Below are 21,061 nucleotides of genomic sequence, written 5' to 3'. Positions count from 1 at the left end.
TTTGTTATTTGGCACTATTAGATTACTTATTTAATTTATTATTCATATAAGTTAAATTCACTCTATAGATCACTGTCTTGTCTTTCATTAGTTACATTTTTCATTCTTGCTTAGTCTCTCTTCTAATTCAATTTTAGGATTTATGTAATACACATATAATGCAAATTTAATTCATTTTGCAGTTTATTGGTTGATTTGTTACTATTGTATTATTTGTTTAATTCATTATTTGTACAAGTTCAATTCACTCTATAGAACAAACGCGTGGTCTTTCATTAGTTACATTTTTTTATGATTATTTCTCTCTTCTAATTCAATTTTAATATTTGTTTTATATCACTTTTTATACACGTTTAATTCACTTTATAGTTTATTGGTTGATTTATTACTATTGAACTATTTGTTTAATTCATTACTGATACAAATTTTATTCAATTTACAGATAATGAGATTCTCTTTTATTTGCCACATTTTGCATTCAATTTAGTTGCTTCTCTTTTTTTGAGAGATTGAAAAAAGCTCAGAAAAGAAGTTGGTAAAGAGAAGAGAGGAAGAAAGAATGCGAGAGAGACTAAACAAAAGAGCAAAAAAAGAGAAAAGAAAAAAGAGCACAGAAAAGAAAAAGAGCGAGAGAGACAATTTAATAAAATACATAATATTGTCATGTATTGATATAAATGGTAATAATTAAAGAGTATATTTAAAATGAGTAATTATTTTTTAAAAAAAATCCACTCAAGTAATTAATCCTTTAAAATTAAAGTAATTATTTTTTTAAAAAAAAATCACTCTAAGTAATTAATTCATGTATATATTGCTGATTCAATGGGTATTGCTGTTGGGTTGGTTTACAACATGGGCTGGGTTATTCAAGTTGGGCTTGGGTTGGAAAGAATTGGGAATGGGCTGAAACACTTTGTCTGAAAAAATGGTCCAACAAGTGGGATAAAGAGATGGTTGGATTTCTTTAAAATAATAATAATAATAATTAAAAAAAAAAAAAGTCAACAAAAACAAAAGAGAAAAAAGAAAAAATAGATAAATAATTAAGATCATTTTCAATAGAAATGTGGCAACTCAACCATTTCTATTGTGTTTCTCCCTAGACTTATTCATGATTCGAGGGTCGTTGGTGGTGTATTTCTTAAAGTAGGATGATTCAGATTTTGATCTTTTTTTTGAATAAACCATCAATTTGTGGTGTATTCGAGATCTTAATCTGTTTATGAAAATTTCGAGATGCCTTTAAAGGTAATTTAGTACCCTTTATATAGTAGGCATAAACTAGGGATTAGAGTTGAGTAGCCTCCAAAAATCCTTATTTGAGTTGAACACAATTCGCAGAGTCCCAACACGATTGAACTCATCTTGTAGAGTCCCACAAAATTTTAATGTCTATAATTGCCCCCTGCTTCAATGCTTGACGGAGGGTAGACTTGTGAAACTCAAAGACGAGGCTTGAAGTACTCATTCTTCCACCTTTGCAGCTTCAGTTTTAAGAGAGAAGAGATGAAGAACAGATTTGGTCCACTGGGCATGCTAATTTGTTTGCAATAAATTTTAAACATATGAAAAAGAAATAAACTATACAAATAAAATATGAAGAAATATAATTTTATTGATTAAGATAGCGGGTACAATTCTGTGGATCCCTTGATTCTACTCTCCTAGGATTTATCCATGATTCGAGGGCCGTTAGTGGCGTATTTCTCGAACTAGGGCGATTTAAATTTTGACCTCTCTTTATGAATAAAACATTTATTTGTGGAGTATTCGAAATCTTGATCTCTTTATGAAATTTTCGAGATGCCTTTTAAGGGAATCGAGTACCCTTTATATAGGCATAAACTAGGGCTTAGGGTTGAGTAGCCTCCAAGAATCTTTATTTGAGTTGAACACAATTTGTAGAGCCCCAACTCGAATTGAACACATCTTGTAAAGTCCCACAAAATTTTAATGTCTACAAGTTGCATCTTCATCTTTGTGACCAACTCGTTGATTCTGTTTAAGCATATGAAGAATTTGACTATATTGATCTCTAGTGAAACTACACCGTCGTAGTTGACTTGTACATTACTCCACTAGTTGTGCTCTTCACAGCCACATCAGTGTTATTTCTATAACTGAAAGGTAAGTTTCTTGACACACCCTCAAAACCATCTTTTCTTGTATTAACTTCATCACTACAAACCATGTAAGCTCCATTATTCAATTTTCTTTTGGACTTGAAATCAGACGGATATCCAATCAATTTATAGCACTGATCCTGGGTGTGTCCGTTACATCTGCAGAATTCACACACAACTCTATAATTCTTTTTAAACTTGTTTAACCCTTGTGCAATTGAAGATCCTCCAATTCTTGAATACATTCCTAGAGCTTCTACTCCATAATTACTTATCGAACCAGTAGTCCTACTAGAAGTTAGTTTCTGACATTCATCATTCACAACCATAGCATATGGTTGGTTTGCTGAAGGCATTGGACTCATTAACAAGATTTGACTTCTTGCCTGTCTAAACGACTCATTTAACTCCATCAAGAACTGATACATTTTTTGTCGATTTAAATGATCAACAAAATCTCTAGACTTATCACACTTACATCCAGGAGAAGGTACTAAAGCTTCAAACTCATCCCACAATGCCTTGAGTTTGGTAAAATACACAGACACAGACTTTGTTCCCTGCTGCAAAGAAGCAATTTCTTTGTGTAAAACTGAAGGTTCTCGAACTATCAAAATGATCGAACCTTTCCTTTAGATCATTCCATACACTTTGGGCTGATGAAGCAAAATCAACTCCTTCAAACAGACTTTTTGAAATTGAGCTTAGAAGCCATGACAAAACGATGGCAGACACTTTTTCCCATAGACCTCGTAGATCAATTCGTACATCCTCCTTCTTGCAAGATCCATCTACAAGACTAATTTTGTTTCTGCCAAGTAACGTTAATTTGATTGATCTACTCCAAAGAGCATAATTTTCAATCCCAATCAACTGAAAAGAAATCAAACTTACACCACTGATATCAATGGGACTCAATAATAGGGGATGACTATAATCAACTCATTGACTTGTTGACACAGTAGGAATAGAACTTGGATTTCCAGAAGTTACATCCATACTACTGGTTCCAGTTGTGGTTTGATCATCTCGTGTCATCTTGATTCACTTTCTTCTTCAATTGCACAACGGAATAACAATTGTTTTCTTCTATGAACTTCAACTCGTAGATGAACAATTCTCTAGCTTCTAATGGCAAAACTCTGATACCATGAAGTTATTTAGAAATTGAGAGAGAGGAGGAGAAGAAGAAGAAGAAGAATGAGAATTGTATTAATCAGAAAATTGAAGTGTTACATTATGAATAAGAATGCTATCTATATATACACACTTTCTTCACCGACTTACTTAACTAACTACTTCAATGTAACTAACTTACTAAACTAACTACTTTAACTAACTTCTTGACATTGACAATTAACTAACTACACTTTTTAACTATCTTAAAATATTTTTAGCCACAAAATATTAAAATTTGTTAGTTAATCGTAATTATGATTTTTTTGATATGCTTAACATATTTCTCGAGAAATAATTGAAAGTTCAAAATTCTTACCTTTTTTCTCTAATTTACGAAATCAGGATTTCAAATATTATTTTTGAAATGATTTCATAGTTCCGGTAAGAAAGAGATAATGATTTTATTTTTCAAATAAATAGTTATGTTACAAAATGTTTTAACCGGGTTAAAAATTGGATTGTAACAAATATAACAAGTGATATTCTTAGGAATTTCAAATTTTTTTATAAATGATAGTTAATATCATTACATTTAGAGTTTTTGAGTCTCTCCTGGGCCCCCATAAAATGCATAATGTTGAAACTTTCCAGGTCTGAAATGTTGAATATCCGAAACTTGATACAAATGAGGATCATCAACATGTATTGTTGTCTCATCTACGTCTATTATAGCACCTTCAGCATTTAAAACGCTAAGCCTCCTACAATAAGCATCATCTGCAGTGTTTCCAACAATAAAAATACTTGAGCCCATTGGAGGTTTAGGCACACCTGGTGGGCTATACGCGACGCCTCCCCACTCAATGTTATGAGCAAAACCTCTCAAGTCAGTGAAGATTTGTTGAGGCCAAAAACCAATTTTCTTATAGCTTTTCTCAAATAAAAACCACCAGTTTCCATTGGCTTCATCCTTTTATCGAGAAACAAAAATCTGCATTAGTATTTGTAGCATTCAAAACTTAATTTTTTTTTTATAAAGAAATAAATATACCCGATCGATGTACATTGTGGCTTCCCATGAACCGCTTTGTCCATGTTGTGTAACATCTTTAAAAACCATATCAATAGGTATCTCACTACTTACCAATATAAAACCCGAGCATAGTACATTGAAACAGTGTTTATTACCAGCCTATTAAATGTAAAGTACACATGAACTTCTCACTTGAAATAAAATAACTAATGAGAGGAAATGTTAATTTTGTGAATGCAAAATGAAAATCAGTAAATTAGCTAAGGCATCTTACCTGAAAATGCACAAAAAGCCTAGTGTTATTATCGCCATACAGTGTTGGATCTACCTGAAACAACAAATATGTACTTGACTTAATAAACAAAATAAATAATATTGATTGCGTATCATGACTTTATTGAAATATATTTATTACAACAATTTTCAATTTTCTGATCCCCCTCTCAACCACACACACTAAACTCTTTCATTTTTCTTTCCTCGATTAATTTTTTTAAAATTTTAAAACTATTTTTCAAATAAACAAAACAATCACAAGTAAAATAATTTAATTATCAATAAATTATGTAATGAACTTACTCTCCAACCAACTTGTAAGATGTCTGATCCTTTCTGAACTTTCAACCGACACGCACTGTGTTGTTGACCTTCAACAAGGGGATTCCATAAACTACTGGACATTCCAGCTCCTCCAAACTTGTTATGTGGATTTTTTGGAATTTGAACTATTGCACGCTAAATATTAAATTAAAAATATTTATAAAATTGTGACAAAAATATATAGAATATTTGATCTCAATATATATATTATGACGGAAGTGATGCAAACAATATAAAGAAAATTTCCAAATTCCAATATATATTCATTTAACAAATGTCAAAGAACCACAATTTGATGTGCGATACCTAAAAAAATTATTATGATCAATTTAACATGTGTTATTCAAACAATAGAAAATAATAATACACATACCGTGTATACTTGTGAAGATATATCGTTAATCTGTGTATAAATAATAAACCACATGAGACTTGTTATAATGTGTCATTACCCAAAACTAATTATATGAACTTTTTAAAATTCAAACTATTGCAAGCTAAGTATGAAATTAAAAATATTTGTTAAATTGTGATTAGATATATTAAAATATTTGATATCAGTAAAAATATTAGAGAAGTGTCATCCAAACAACAAAAAAAACTTTCAAACCCCAATATATATTTATTTATTATAATCAATTTAACATGTGCTATAAAATAATAGAAAATAATAATATACATACCTTGTATCCTTGTGAAGATACATTGGTAATCTGTGCATAAGCAATAAAACATATATGAGACTTGTGTAATAAAGAACTAATTTATATATAGTGGTGCTTAACATATTAGAATACAATTAAAATCATGATTATATTATTTAAGGCAATATTGTGAATTAATGTAACATTTTTTACCGTAGTAAACTCGCGATCAGATGTAACATGATCTTCTGGTGGTGGCATATTTCTTTGTCTTATAAGATCTTCTTTAGTAACTTTTTTAATAGGAACTGTTCCAAAGGGACAACCACCATCTTCGGACCATATCCTCGAAGACCACTTAAATGCTGAGGTACTTGAATTCTGTTTTGACCTAGCTAGAGTAGGTTTCATCTGTCCTTTCAAAATTTAAATTGTATATTTTAAGAAAATGTTATTATTATAAAGTTGGAAAGTAAAGTGAAGTAGAGACATGCCTCCGGATGAAACTTGTGATTCTTTAATAACGGATGATCAAATGCTGGTTGCTTGTAGAAATCCACACAATTATATGTATCTCCAGATCTACTCTGTAAACCAAAATAAAATAATTTGTAAACACCAATGCTTTAATAATGGATAATCAAATTCTATTATGCACAAAATGTTCACAAAAAAGAATAGAGACGAAAAGCCTATAGATCGTAAACACCATTTTAAATTTCCAATTTCTAATCGTACATGACTTTAGATTTACTTTGAGAATCACAACATAACATTTACCGATATTATAGTTTCAAAGGTTATAATAGACTTTTATCAAATTTAATGTTATGCCTTTTTTAATTAGTCAAAGTAAATACATTTTCTGTACCGTTTTATGTGGCATTAACTTCTTTTTGAATTGTTCCAGAAAAAATGACACATTTTCTTATATGATAAGTATTTAAAGGTACAATTTTCCTTTTACCCTTGTTGGTCCCACTTAATTTTGAAGATAGTAGTCTAATACATTTATTAGAAAAGAAAAAAATGAGTTACTTTTTTTGAAGGACAATTTGATAAATATTTCGAAGTCTTCATCATTTTTTAGTTTTCGTGCCAAATCAAATATTTCCACATAAAATGAGACGAATAATATCATTTATTACACATTTGTAAAAGGTTCAAAGTTAATTACCGCATCAGTTTTAAAAATTTGAATAAAGTCAATAGAAAAAAGATAGATAATTTTTAAAATCTTCATGGACAAAAACTAGGGGATTGAAGGATAATTATCTTTGTTACAATTTATATTAACACATGAATACAATAATTGCTCACCAGATCTTTAAATGTAATGATTTATTTAGCGTGAAATATATACCTTAACTGTTTTGATTGATGGCTTGTTGAGAAGTTTAAGTTGTTCCTCCAACTCTAATTCCTCAATTTTTGATAACATTGTTTTTCCTTGAACCCCGTCATGATTGAGAAGAAGATATAATAATATCAATAAAACTTGTTGAATAACTCCTTGATGCATCAACATTACCTGAATATATTCGGGTATTTTTTACAGACAAAGATGTCAGAAAACATGTAAATTCAATAATACTTGAGCAACAAAAGTAATTTACACAATAACTTTTTTTTGTTTTAAAAAAAATATTGCTAATTTTAATTAGCTAACATAACATGAAAGCAGTAGGTAATTAACTTACTTGGTTTACTTGTTGTATTAGTGCTAATTATGTTTTTTTGAACATCTATATATCTCATTTGCCTAGTATGAGAAAGATGTTATATAGTAAAATTTTGAATTGACTATTTGCACATGATATTAATGTAATCTTTGAAAAATTGACTAATAATATCTAAAAGAGTATTTTATTTTAATAAATTTTAGTTTCTCATTCCAAATAAAATCCAAATGGGGAATTTGACCATAGAATATCAATAGAGTCAACATAATAGTGAGGGTTGCATTTATTTATTTTTTCTTTTTATTATAATTTCATATTTAACTTTATTCTTAAAATTTTGAATAGTACTAGATAATTAATTACATTATTAAATGAGGAAAATGTTTAGTTTTCTATGAAATTTTAAATAAAAAACATATATTATTGACTATGTTCATATCACGATAGCTAAAGCATGATTAATATTGTCCAATTTAATTTTGGTCTTTTCCTGTATAAATTAATCATCTAGCTTTTTCAATAATTATTTTTTATGAAATTTATTTTTTTTTAAAAAAAATAAAAATCAGCCCAACTCTTTTTCCCAATTCCTCTTAAACTTAAGCAACCCATTTAATTCAATCATCAGCAACCCAATTCCTACGACTAAAATTTCAACAGCCCAATCAATAGACTACAACAAATACAAATAAATAAATATTTATTGAAAATGATTTTTTAAAATATTCAAAAAGTAATGATTAGATAAATTTATAAATTATGAACATTTATAAATATACTCATCATTTATATAATAGAAAAAATGACAAAATTATCTAGAAACAACTTTTAAATATTTTTGAATTTTATAAAACTAATTATTTCAAAATAGAAGAAGTTCAACATTAATCAGTATCTCAAAGAGTGTAACTCTAAGGTCAACAATGACACTTTCTCCAATACCTATAAAGTACATAAAAGTTCAAAATTTTCCGGTACTGTATGTGGATGGTTCAAAACTCAAAATAAATGAGGATCGTCAACATATATTGTTTTTTTTTATCTATGTCAATAATCACATGAGTACTCGAAATAATTTCTATTTCTGTTCATTAATAATAATAAAAATAACAGAAAACTATGTGGCTTAGTAAACTTATATTATTTAATTACTCATCATAGCTATAGTTTGCTATAATTGTCATTTACAACTAACATTATACATTAATTACGTGACTAACTTTGAATTTGAATAATTAGTCACGTTTGTATATGTATAATTCGTCATGATATATAATTACATATGTATAATATACGATTATTTAACCTATATACATAAACAATTCACCTCTATCCCATTCTCTATCTTCTCTCACTCGCCTCTCTCCTCCCTCTCTCAATCTCACTCGCCTCTTTCCTCCTTCTCTCAATCTCACTCGCCTCTCTCCTCCCTTTCCTAATCTCGCTTGCCATATAGACGATGAATATGTATAATATAGAATTGTATACAATTATATACATATGCAATTCACCTCTCTCCCACTCTTGACCCCCCTCCTCTCTCTCGCATCTCTCCTTCCTCTCTCGATCTTGCTCGTCTCTCTCCTCTCTCTCCCAATCTCTCCTGCCATATATACAAATACATATGCATAATATACAATTATCTAACAAATATACATATACAACTCACCTTTCTCCCACTCTTTCCCCCTCTCTCTCACCTCTCTCCTCTCTCTCCCAGTATCGCTCGCCTCTCTCCTCCTTATAACATGTAGCTACAAATTGTAATTATCAAACTATAGTTATAGAGAGTAATTAATTATTTTTAAGTGATTATATGTGAAATTACCCTTGACAATAATAAGTAATCTGTTTAAATTAACATTCACTGTTAGTAGAAGAACCGAAATCACTTATTTTCAATTAATTAGAAGTTAAATATAATTAGTAGAGATATCATAAGAACCAAAACCAACATATAGACCATAATAACCTCCTCCTGGTGAGCCTAAACCTCCAATGGGCTCAGGTTTTTTTCCTGTTGGAAATAGCGTTAGTGATGGTTATTGTAGGGAATTGGAAAATTCAAACATTGTGCATTTTTTGGGGGACCAGGAGAGAGTCATCAACTTTAAATGTAATGATATTTACTTTCTATGTTAAAAAAAAAGAATATGAAGTATATTTTTTGAAAAAATATCATTCAAACTGTTACTAATTTCTGTCATTATTTTTTAATATACATTGTATTCAAGTAGATTTATATATATGAGACACGTAGAAAAATTTTATTCGCTTTCTCTCGTATTCTTCATCACTCTTCTATCTCTCTTGCATATTTGGTATCTTATATAAATGTGTATTTGGTATCTTAAATACATGTAAATCACACTAAACTCATGTATCTAGAGTATATCAAGTGTGTAAAGTGATACAAGACAAATCTCGCTCACCTCCTTCCTATCTCGTCCGCCATTCTCCCATATCATCACTCGACACCAATATGCATGTATCTAGTGTGATCACGTGTATCTAAGATACACAAACAAATCTTATTTATCTCACTCCTGTCCTCGCTTGCCTCTCTTCTTATTTCAATATATCTAGAGCAAAAAAACACGTATATAAGTGTATCTAACTTGCAATATATTAACGGAAAAAGGCCTAAAATACTCTTGAACTATTAAAAATGGTACAAAATTGCCCTCCATCCACCTATTAGTCCTAAAATACCCTTGCTGTCTACCTTTAGGTCCTATATTACCCTTTATTTTTAACGATTTAAATCCAATTAATAAATTAATTAATGACGTGGCAATTTTCTATTGGCCAGATTTTAAATAACCTAAATTAATTTAAAAATCCACCCATTCCCAAATTAGACCCGCCCCAAATTCAATTAACCCATCAACTTCTTTGTCCCAGCAAAAATGTGACACGTAGCCACAAGGAAAACAATATCTATTTGACCTCTTCACCACTAGTCAGGCGGGTCTTCTTTTCTTCAACCTGCTCAAGCAATACTTGTAATTCCGCTTCGGTTAAGCTCTCTAACCGTTTCTGCAAGTTGGGAAAAGTTAAGACTCAACCCGTTGAACTGTTACAGAAAAATCTTGTGATGACTTATCAGAGTGATGAAAATAATCTCTGAGATGACCGAACTCTCGGGTAAGATTGATCTCAAATTATTCAATATGTAAAAAAGAACTTTTTGCATATTACTCACTATGTTTTTACGTTTTCATAACTCTCGTATCTTACCACTAAAATATTTTGTAATGTCAGAGTTAATGTGAATATTAATTAATATAGTACCTACTTAGACTTAATTCTATATGACTTTGTTGAGTAATTATGTGGTCTTAGAATGATTCTGGATTTCAGTATGAGATTTATTTGTTTAATAAAGAATTTTTACTTATATTTCAAATAGTGTTTACATTCAAATAATTTCCAACTGGGCATCTCAATTATGATTTTCGCAATGTTTTATAAATCAAAACATACCGACCTGAGAGTTTTATCAATTCTAGTTTAAAAATTATGTTTCATAGACTTTAAAAATGTTATTGCATTGAATTCTTAAAATAAAAAACTTTATATTGATGACTCTAAGCAACATAAATTCAAATAACTTAAATTTTCAATATTCGCGTGCATTCTTCCCGCATGATTTTCTTTTGAAAGTATTAGAAGATACACTAATTTAATTATTCTTATTATTGGTGTATTTAGCTATTCCTTTTGTTAAAAAAAAATTACAGATTAATAGTAATTTATTAGCCATGTATGTACTTCCCTTACTTTTCTAATTTATTCTTCACCAGTCTCTTGCAGTTTTAATTTACTTTAATAATGAAAGGGATAGTATAGCCATTTTTTCCATTTTTAAATGACCATTTTGTGTAAAACTAATCATTAAGATTCTTTAATTATTTTGGCAATAGAGGAGTATATAAAACATTAAATTTTATGCGTTTAACGCGCTTTTGTATATTTGAATTTATGGAGTAAATTATAATGTCCTGTGGATCACATGACACTTAATAAAAACAGGTCATTTTCAATAACTATGCATCTTGCATGAGTTAGGGAACAATTTTTTTTATAATATATAATCGAAACTAACTTACACGCATCTTATCTAATGTTAAGAGATACATATCATCTCTTATTAGATATAATTATCGAATAACTTCATTTATGAAAATTATAATAAATGAGATTAAATTATATTAATTAAGATATAAATTTGAGATCTCGTGACGAAAATAAACTGTTTTAATGTAAAAGATATATTTTAAAGGGGAGACTATGGTAGTGGATTTTGAATCTCTTGCCTACTTTTTTTTTTCCTTTTCTTTTCTTTAATTTTTGTTGGTCCACATATTAGCATTTTTCTAAAAAGATGAGTTTTCTTATGATCAATAATTGTTTAGGAAGAATTAATGTAAAAGTTATCCATTAAACCACTTTTATTAAATTTAGTTGATGGAATGTATAATTCATTTGTAATGTGTATACTCATATATGATCATATATACTTTATATATTGACTAAAATAAGTAAACAACAAATTTGATTAATTATTTGAGTACATATTGGTTTTTTAAGAATTAATTGATTGACAATTCAATACTCGATGAATAATTATTTCTTCATATTTTTCTTTTAGAAAAACATTAAGCTTTAAGTAGGCGCAACCGTGCGACTCAAATCTATAACATGTATTTAAACTCGTATATTACATCTTAATAATTTTATATTTTATCTTAAAATTATTATTTTTATCCCGTTAAAACTATTGAGGCCAACCAAAGAAATGATTTAGATTCCTTTTTCATGACTTTTGTTCTAAAGCAAAAGAAAAAGGAAATGATCAAAATATATAGGGCAATTAAAAAGATTATTACAATTGTCTTTTCTTTAATTTCAAATTGTAAAGTAGAAAATAAAATAAGAAAACCTCTCTTAGTGGAAAACAAATACCCTTTTGAAGACCCAACTTGTCTTGTGTTTAATTTGAAAAATAAAATAAAATAATCTATTACAATATGATTATTATTCATTTTATTTATCAGCCATAATACAAATTAACCAAAATGGTTCTATTGCTTTTACTCTCTCTCTTTTTTTTTTTGGGTTAATGTGTTCACCTATCATATTACACAAAATGCAAGTTTGAAGAAGGTTATAAAAATAATAATAATAATAATATATTCAGCAAAATCAAATGATAAATTTACATATATTTTATCTGTCAGAGTTATTTCTAATAATATATTTTTTATACATAAAATCTAACATAAAAAAAATAATGTGCTTCTTGGATTTGAGTTTTTTCTTTAAATAATAAATTTTTTTAAAAATGTCCTTTCTTTGTAATGTATTGCTTGGAAGTATTGTAATTGAGGACCCTTTATATTTAAACTATCTACTTGTCTTTTCTGTCATACCTACAATATTTTAATTTGAATATTATTTCACATGTATTAAAAAATCAAACAGGGCTGACAATTTTATATATCCAAATAAATAAGTAGGAGTATTAATAAAGTAATCTTTTTATTTGAAATGTAAATTAAAAAAATGAATTGATCATTTGTATTTTCTTTTGAATTATATTGAAGTAGGTAAGTTGATGTTGGTTTTTTTTTGACTACTTTATTGACATTTTGGTAAAATCATAGTCATATCAAATTTTATTTTATTTATAGTTATAACACTTCTTTTATTTTTTTTAAAAAAAGAAAAAGTGGGAAAAAATTGAATATTAGTAAGACAGTGACATTTTCAAAAGTCACAGAAAATTTGATCCTTAATGAAAATTTCAATGTATAAATGTAGAAATTTAAGCTTTCAACGTGACGTCATCGATGATTTTAAAATTTGAACATTTATTATTTTTTTTATTTTAATCGTCTATCGAAAACATCATCTCAATCTACATTCATATTATTATCCTTTAAGATTTATTTATAAGATTACGTAAATATATTGTTAGTTCACACAATAATTTTAATTATTTTACCATAAAAATACTTCTAAATTCAGCCACTCAAAACAAGTGTGTATATCCATCTAAATTTGAAAATGTATATTTTGTTTAAATTTTATGTAAACTATTTTTTTTTAAAAAAAAGTCCAATTCAACTCAAATAATTGGTCAAAAAAAATAATATAATTAAATTAAAATGCACTGAAAATTAGAAACATAAACCGTACTTGTAGTGTTTGATTAAGCGTGTGTTGTTTCTAACATGCGCTAAGAATGAGGCACATGATTACTTCCCCAAGATTCCAAAACCCTTCATCATAAATCTTTACACATCATTTTCCCTTTTTACCCTTCAATTTTTTTCCTTTTCCCTTCGTGTTTGATATCTGTATTGAGCTCCAGTAGATCTGAAGTCACACAATAAAGTTTCTTTTTGACGTAAAACATTTCATTTTCGAACTTCAAAACATTTTATGAATGATAAAAACATTTTTACCATCTTACCATAATTTTTGATTTAACGAAGGAACAGAATTTTTACGATTGACGTAAAATATAAAGATGTAAACCCACAAAATAATCAAAAGGATTAAACATCACTTAAAATATCCGTCCCAAAAAATTTATCAAATTATAATAAAATTTATATCCATTTTAAAATACGTGTCAAATTACAAAATCATAATAGAATTAAATAACTCTCTTTGGACCCCTTGGCATATTTTTGTTTACAAAATGCCCCATTTTATCCTTAAAAGGCAAAATGAAAATAATAGTTATTACTCTAAGTCATATTTGTTAGTGTAAAATTTATTACTTTTAAAAATAATTACCACTAAAGGCAAATTAAAAATAATGTATTTAATAATATCTTGATATTTAAAAATAAAAATAACATTTTGAATCTTTTTTTCCAATAAGAATGACAAGTAAAGTGATTCGGAGAAAGTGAGTTTTTTTCGTTTTATTTTTACATTATTTATTTTTGAAAGTAAATGAAAATAATTATGTTGAAAAGAGTCGAAGATAAATTAACCCAACGTTAATAAAAATACACTTTGGAGAAATATAACTTACTAAAAATACATCAAAAAAATATGAATCAATACTAAATTCATGTCTTCTGACATTAATGCCGTTAGTATCTAACAAAATTTGATGCAATTATTAGATTTAAATCATCTCATGGTTTTTCTCTCTTTCATAACTTCATTTATAACGTTGCTAAGTACATTAACTTCTTCTACATTTAATACATTTTCATGGCCAAAACTAAACAAAGAAGACAAAATCCTAGAGTAATTAAACAACTAAATTGGGATTAGTAATTAATTAGTGAGTAGTACTTCTATGGTACCCACTCAATAGAGTAAATCAACGTTAACAATCAACAAAGATAACGATAGAGTATTCGTAATTAATTTGTATATAGAGTAAATCAATGTTAACAACTAACAAAAATATAGTGAAGTAATGATTAATAAAAATTCCTTCATTTCTAATGTAATTTCAAATTCAAGTTATTTCTATTGTGAAATTTTCGGACGCAAATTCAGATTTAGTCAAGCTCCGATACTGGTATCTCAACGAATGGAAAACCAACACTAATAAAAAATCAAAAGGTCAAAAAGGGTAAAGAAATATAGGGGTAAATATGTAATAATGAAAAGAAAGATGGTTGTTATCACATGGAATAGAAGAAGACTTGCTTTACCTAATTTACTTTCCCCCAAAACAATGATTAATTAGCTGTTCCCCAATAAAATGATTAGCAATAAAAAAGAATTTTAAGTCACTATAATTTTTTTTAAAAAAAAAACTATACAGTATACACTAGTTGCAACACACAAATAATTTTGCATAAAAAAGAATAATATTATATTTATAAAATTAAAGTTCAAGGAATGATCCCATGTTTACACTTATTCTTCTCCATTATATCAACAATTTTTCATATTTGATTAATTACTTACAAACTCCTAACATGTTGAGACATTAATATACCTTCTTAACATTCACATGAAGTAAAATTTAAAAGATAAAAAGTACCAATTAAATATTTTTTTTATCGAGCGTTTCGTAATAAAATTCATTTCTCATATGAATCATTTTTATCAAAAAGTATTTTATTTTTAATTTAATATGAATATCAATCCTACTTCTTAATGTCAATATGAATTATTGATGCTTAACATAAATATCTAATACGAGATTAAAAATATTATTCTAACTTTAGATAATCTAAACAAAAACACATAGAGTTATTTATGAGAAAATATTCAAAGTTGATCAATCAATCAAAGCGACGCTTGTAAAGGCCCACACTTCCTTTACTTCGCCGCTCCTTCTATTATCTCCTTCTCCATTTTCTGAGTAATTTTAAGATATAGTTTTTATAATACCAAAATTCTTCTTATTCAGCTCATAAATTGTCTCTGTTTCAAGTACCAAATCTCTCTTTGAACCAAAGTTTCATTTTTTATAACTAAGTTGGTGACACACTTAATATAGTAATTTCCACTCAGAGGGGTTGTTACAGATTTTTAGATTCTTGAATTCACCCTTAAGCTTTGTTAAGTTTTTTTTTTTAGTGTTTATCTTTCTCCCCTAACTTGTAAAAAAGAAAACTTTATCTTTTTCCAGCTTTTCTTTGTTTGTTTTCATCTACTGTCTTGGGTCTTTTCTTGTTTTCTCTTTAAGTTTTGTTTGGATTATTGCTTTTTGAATCTTTTGCTTTCTGGGTTTTTTCTACTTTTTGTTGATTGTTTAAGTTCTTGGAGTCTGTTTCTTTAGATGGGTTCTTTCAGTTCTGGGGTTTTGTAGAAACTTAGTGTGTTCTTGTGGTGAGGAATTATTTGGGGGAAAAATGAGAACTTGTGTTGTATTTCAAGTTTTAGTTACTGTTGGACTAGTTCTTGGGATCTGTGATGCTTTTCCATCAAATGAAGGTGAGTACTATCAACTCAAGTTCAGATCTTGATGTAGTTACTGCTATAAAGATTCAATTTTTTGTATTATAATTTAAGCATTTAGTGTTGTAGTGCAATGTTTGTTTAGGAAAGATCTTGTATTTTCTTGTTTTGAGATACTTGCTGTATTTTTCTGTCATATTTTCAAATTGTCTAATCGGAAATAGTCTCTATACCCTGCGAAGATAGGGGTAAGGTCTGCGTAGATAGTTGTTGTATCTTATGAGATTGTAATTCAAAGAGTAGGTAGTTTATTGTGAGTGAATCTGATTGGGGACTCTTTGTTGATACAGTTTATGCTCTCAATACCTTCAAGGAAGCTATATATGAAGACCCTCTTCTGGTTTTGTCAAATTGGAATGGTTTAGATTCAGATCCTTGTGGTTGGGCTGGAGTCTTTTGTTCTATGGCTCAAGATCATGTCATAAAAATGTGAGTTAATTGTCTTCAATTTTATGTGCTATACATGGATAGGTTTTTTAGTTAATGATTTTTCTCTACTAAAATGCAATCTAGTGGATCTTTTATGGACTCAAGTTTAGTGCAAATGAGTCTCTAATACGCATTTCCACTGGATCGTGTGACAGAAACATTTCTGGCGCTTCGTTGAAGGGGTTTCTTTCACCCAACTTGCATTTACTCTCCTCTTTGCAAGAACTGTAAGTTATTTCCGAATAGATTTTTAAGAATTACGTTGTTCTGGTTGTTCTTTTATGTAGTTTTGTTAAAGCTTATGTGATGCACCGGCGATATGCAGAATTTTGCATGGAAATGTGCTGATTGGTACAATTCCTAAGGAGATTGGCCTATTGAAAAACCTGAAGGTCTTGGATTTGGGTGCTAACCAGCTAACAGGACCAATTCCTTCCGAGCTTGGAAATTTGACAAAAATTATGAAAATGTTAGTCTAACTTGAATTTCTTAGGTTCATTTATACTTGCCTTTACCTATCCTCGTTGAAGCTCCCTTACTCTTCGAGCTTGCATGTGTCTCTGCAGCAACCTACAATCTAATGGATTAACAGGGAAATTGCCTGCTGAGCTTGGTAATTTGAAATACCTTGAGGAACTTCGGTTGGACAGGAACAAACTCCAAGGACTAGTGCCTGCTAATACTGGATCAGATTTTACATCCGCTGTACGTGGAATGTGAGTTGATTAGCTATATCTTGTACTTTACTGTTTTTCTTTTGAATTTTCTGGTATGTGGATAGGGATTAATCCATGATTCTCTGTTTACTTACAAGATATTTTTGGTTGTCCTTAGAGCGTCTTCCGTCTTGGCCCTCTAGGATTCTGTCAGATATTTTAAGGATTGAGTGGCCAAAGAATCTAATTTTCTGATCTTTATGGCAGTCATTGTCTGGGATGATGATGACAGAGTCCAGAAAAGAGATGCTAATGGGATGATGTCTGTTCTTTCTGTCAGCAGTGTTTGATATGTACTGCCTGCAGATTGACACTGATGGCTGTTTACTTGAATCTAGTATAATACATTCATTGCCTGTTGTTTGATGGGAGGATGGTGAGTTGGGGGACCCCAATGGAGTGTGTTTTTGCTATAGCCTTTAATATTTGACCAAATGAGAGCAATGTTACAGAGTTCAGAATGTATGTATCAAAAGTTTAACGATGATTTCTTGGAATCGATCTGTATTTCTGTGAAGAAAATGAGTAAAAACTGTTTGATGTCCTGTAATATTTGACCCAACTGATTTTGCTATAGCCTTATGTCCATCACATGCATCTTTATCTGACTTCTTTTCTTTTTCTGTTATACCCTTTTAGGTATGCCTCTGGTGCCAGCGCTACAGGTTTTTGTCGCACATCCCAGCTCAAAGTGGCTGATTTCTCATTCAACTTTCTTATTGGAAGCATACCAAAGTGTTTGGGTTACCTTCCAAAGTCAGTTCTTAGTTCTACGCCATAATTCTTGTTTTACCTTATCTTCTCTATTCCTGAATGCCTGTTATTGTCGTTGCTGTAAATCTATATCCAAAGTAGCACTCTGATACTCTACCAATGTTGTTTCTCTTACCTTTCGGTTCCTTAATACCTGTTATTTTGTGTTTCTGTAGATCTAGTTTTCAAGGAAATTGCCTTCAGCACAAAGACCCGAAGCAACGGTCTGCTGCTTTATGTGGTAAGTAAACAATCATAGGTACATTTTTCAATACTGTGCATTGTTGTGCAGCTCAGTCTAGGAGAATTGATGTCTCAACCTTTGCAGTCCAATAGATTTATTTATTTTAGTAAGAAACTGAACTGTTTGTTTTGACATTGCATTATAGGTAGCACTTCGCCTCCCACTAGCCATGCATCAACACTCAGCAATAAGCACCAGCCTGTTGAAGAACCGAGACATCAGACTTCTTCCAAACCCACTTGGCTTTTGGCTTTAGAAGTGGTAACAGGAGTTATGGTGGGTTCTCTCTTCATTGTAGGTCTTGTGACTGGCCTTCAGAGGCTTAAGAACAAATCTTCAATCATACCTTGGAAGAAGTCAGGAAGTGAGAAAGATCATATGACAATTTATGTAGGTTAGTACTATCATGCACTTGAACTTGAGCACTTGGTACTTTCAAAAGCATTGAGCGTAATCTTCGTTTCTATTTACCGCTGATGTTTCTTTGTAGATACTGGTATGCTGAAAGATGTTGTAAGATACAGCAGACAAGAACTTGAGGTAGCTTGTGAAGATTTCAGCAACATCATTGGATCCTCACCAGATAGCATAGTTTACAAAGGAACCATGAAAGGCGGACCTGAAATCGCTGTAATATCCCTTTGCGTCAAAGAAGAGCACTGGACAGCCTATCTTGAACTTTATTTTCAGAAAGAGGTGAGACTCAATTCTTTCTTCATCATCACTATTTATCTCTTCCAAAAGCTTGCATCTTAAGTTCCATGCTCTAACTTCTGTTAATTTACATTTAGGTGGCAGAATTGGCCAGAATAAATCACGAGAACGCTGGGAAACTTCTAGGCTATTGCAGAGAGAGTAGTCCCTTTACGAGGATGTTGGTGTTTGAGTATGCATCTAATGGGACATTATATGAACACCTTCATTGTGAGTAAAGTGAATTAGTTCATGAATGCACGTCAGTTTATGTTTTCAAAGCGAATTTTTAACTCTTCAAATGTATCATAGATGGAGAAGGATGCCAACTATCTTGGACACGCCGGATGAAAATAGTTATTGGCATCGCTAAGGGACTGACGTATTTCCATTCAGAACTTGACCCTCCATTTACTATATCAGAACTGAATTCAAATTCTGTATATCTGACGGAAGATTTTTCTCCCAAGGTAAACGAAAGTGGAAAGACCATTACTAAACTACTAAACAACTCTTTCCCATTTTTATTCACCTTAAGCTGATGCAACCCATTATGCTCTTAAGCAGTTTACAAAAGGCACTGGCATTTTATAATTGTCTTCTCAAAGTCTATTTCATTTGGTGCAGCTTGTTGATTTTGAAAGCTGGAAGTCGATAATTTCTAGATCAGAGAAGAATTCTGGTGCTATCAGTAGTGAAGGAGCAATATGTGTCCTTCCAAATACTCTCGAGAGCCGTCGTCTTGATGTCCAGGGTAACATTTATGCATTTGGAGTACTACTACTGGAAATAATCAGTGGGAGACCTCCATATTGCAAAGACAAAGGGTGCTTAGTAGATTGGGTAAGCATTTCTTTTCATGTGAAAATTTTCCGAGGTAGAACCAGTTTCTAAACGCGTTGGCAGGACCTGAATTCGACCTCTTACGTGCAGGCTAAGGAATTTCTTGAAATGCCGGAGGTATTATCCTACGTTGTGGATCCCGAGTTGAAACATTTCAAACAGGAAGACCTCAAAGTGATATGTGAGGTGATCAACCTTTGCATCCACCCGACTACGAGTAGAAGGACATCCATTAAGGACCTCTGTGCTATTCTGGAGAGCAACATTGACACTTCCATCACTGCAGAGCTCAAGGCGTCTTCGTTGGCATGGGCCGAGCTTGCACTTTCATCCTAACTAACAGAAGGCTAACACAGTATATATATCCGAAATATGTAATTGTCTAGCGCTTTCTCCTTTTCGTTTTTTGACCTCTCGATTTCGTTCCCTATGTGTTCTGGAGTGATGGTTGAGTTCATGTAAATTTTGAGTCTGTAGGATAAATTTAGAGTTGAAGAGATGCTACTGTTGATTCTTTGTAAACAAGGTGGTTCTTGTTAAAATGAACGAGTGTTCATAGTGAATGAGGTACCAAAGGACAAGAGATGACCACATTTTTTGAGTTTCAAAATGTACCGGGACTCGGCTCGAATCCTCGAGTCGCAGCTCGAAATAGATTTTGGACTTAACTCAACTTCAAAAAAGTACAATACGGACTTTCTTGTTGACAACTTGTAGGTTATCACTAATCAACATTCAATAATATGATTAAATTCTTGTAGGTTATCACTAATCAACATTCAATAATATGATTAAAAGATCGAGGTTGTCCTTCTGGAACCATTCTCATTAAATAATTGATGATTTTATAAGATGAACGTAACTATATTTGTTGTAAAATGATGATTTTATTGTATATATTCGAAACTATTCCTTTTTTTTATTAGCCGTTAAAATGTGTATTTATCGATACTTCCCAAATAATCGACCCAATACTTGACTAAATGGGCCTGTGTTATAGTATGATAATTCAGAACAATCTCAAGCCCACTTAAAAGTAAAGCCCATTTGCCTTCTTACTTATTAGCTTAATATACTTGACTCATATTTACATCAGCAGAATAAAAGAATTAAGATTATACTTAAAAAGGAGAAATTAATTATTTGATATTTTACTATTTATAAAAATAAAATATAGTAAGTACAGTAATTGTTTTCTATACCTGTCCTTATATAACAGCCTTCTCATAG

General features: G+C 30.2%; 3 protein-coding genes across 3 annotated transcripts; 1 reads left to right on the top strand and 2 right to left on the bottom strand.

The window, feature by feature from the left end:
* Positions 1–2,047: 2,047 nt before the first annotated feature.
* On the bottom strand, positions 2,048–3,164 carry LOC138338075 (uncharacterized). Its single transcript, XM_069288550.1, has 3 exons — positions 3,087–3,164; positions 2,775–2,999; positions 2,048–2,686 (listed from the first exon to the last, which is right to left on the bottom strand). Exons 1-3 carry the CDS (start codon positions 3,162–3,164, stop codon positions 2,048–2,050), a joined length of 942 nt encoding a protein of 313 aa, XP_069144651.1.
* Positions 3,165–3,795: 631 nt separating this feature from the next.
* On the bottom strand, positions 3,796–6,015 carry LOC101262336 (protein neprosin-like). Its single transcript, XM_069287992.1, has 7 exons — positions 5,736–6,015; positions 5,562–5,591; positions 5,252–5,281; positions 4,858–5,013; positions 4,553–4,606; positions 4,297–4,437; positions 3,796–4,215 (listed from the first exon to the last, which is right to left on the bottom strand). Exons 1-7 carry the CDS (start codon positions 5,931–5,933, stop codon positions 3,838–3,840), a joined length of 987 nt encoding a protein of 328 aa, XP_069144093.1. The 5' UTR covers positions 5,934–6,015; the 3' UTR covers positions 3,796–3,837.
* Positions 6,016–15,404: 9,389 nt separating this feature from the next.
* LOC101262034 (probable LRR receptor-like serine/threonine-protein kinase At1g63430) lies at positions 15,405–20,394 on the top strand. Its single transcript, XM_004245570.5, has 13 exons — positions 15,405–16,129; positions 16,444–16,582; positions 16,738–16,809; positions 16,908–17,051; positions 17,149–17,298; positions 17,938–18,054; positions 18,228–18,292; positions 18,441–18,689; positions 18,786–18,991; positions 19,087–19,219; positions 19,301–19,458; positions 19,616–19,831; positions 19,922–20,394. The coding sequence occupies exons 1-13, from the start codon at positions 16,048–16,050 to the stop codon at positions 20,165–20,167; spliced, it is 1,977 nt and encodes a 658-aa protein (XP_004245618.1). The 5' UTR covers positions 15,405–16,047; the 3' UTR covers positions 20,168–20,394.
* Positions 20,395–21,061: the final 667 nt, after the last annotated feature.

The sequence above is a fragment of the Solanum lycopersicum genome, chromosome 8 (assembly GCF_036512215.1).
Source record: "Solanum lycopersicum chromosome 8, SLM_r2.1".
Taxonomy (NCBI): domain Eukaryota; kingdom Viridiplantae; phylum Streptophyta; class Magnoliopsida; order Solanales; family Solanaceae; genus Solanum; species Solanum lycopersicum.
Note: the sequence above shows the minus strand (reverse complement) of the source record. Positions and strands in the feature narration are given on the sequence as shown.

What these genes read in the sequence shown, in the direction of transcription:
- LOC138338075 (XM_069288550.1), bottom strand. Translation starts at nt 3,164, where the DNA reads ATGACACGAGATGATCAAACCACAACTGGAACCAGTAGTATGGATGTA. An exon ending in ATCCAAGTTCTATTCCTACT is followed by an intron (nt 3,000 to 3,086) that starts GTGTCAACAAGT and finishes ATTTCTTTTCAG; the next exon opens with TTGATTGGGATTGAAAATTA. An exon ending in TTGCTTCATCAGCCCAAAGT is followed by an intron (nt 2,687 to 2,774) that starts GTATGGAATGAT and finishes TCTTTGCAGCAG; the next exon opens with GGAACAAAGTCTGTGTCTGT.
- LOC101262336 (XM_069287992.1), bottom strand. Translation starts at nt 5,933, where the DNA reads ATGAAACCTACTCTAGCTAGGTCAAAACAGAATTCAAGTACCTCAGCA. An exon ending in GGCTTTTTGTGCATTTTCAG is followed by an intron (nt 4,438 to 4,552) that starts GTAAGATGCCTT and finishes TACATTTAATAG; the next exon opens with GCTGGTAATAAACACTGTTT. An exon ending in CCACAATGTACATCGATCGG is followed by an intron (nt 4,216 to 4,296) that starts GTATATTTATTT and finishes TCTCGATAAAAG; the next exon opens with GATGAAGCCAATGGAAACTG.
- LOC101262034 (XM_004245570.5), top strand. Translation starts at nt 16,048, where the DNA reads ATGAGAACTTGTGTTGTATTTCAAGTTTTAGTTACTGTTGGACTAGTT. An exon ending in TGTTTGGGTTACCTTCCAAA is followed by an intron (nt 18,055 to 18,227) that starts GTCAGTTCTTAG and finishes GTGTTTCTGTAG; the next exon opens with ATCTAGTTTTCAAGGAAATT. An exon ending in ATTATATGAACACCTTCATT is followed by an intron (nt 19,220 to 19,300) that starts GTGAGTAAAGTG and finishes AATGTATCATAG; the next exon opens with ATGGAGAAGGATGCCAACTA.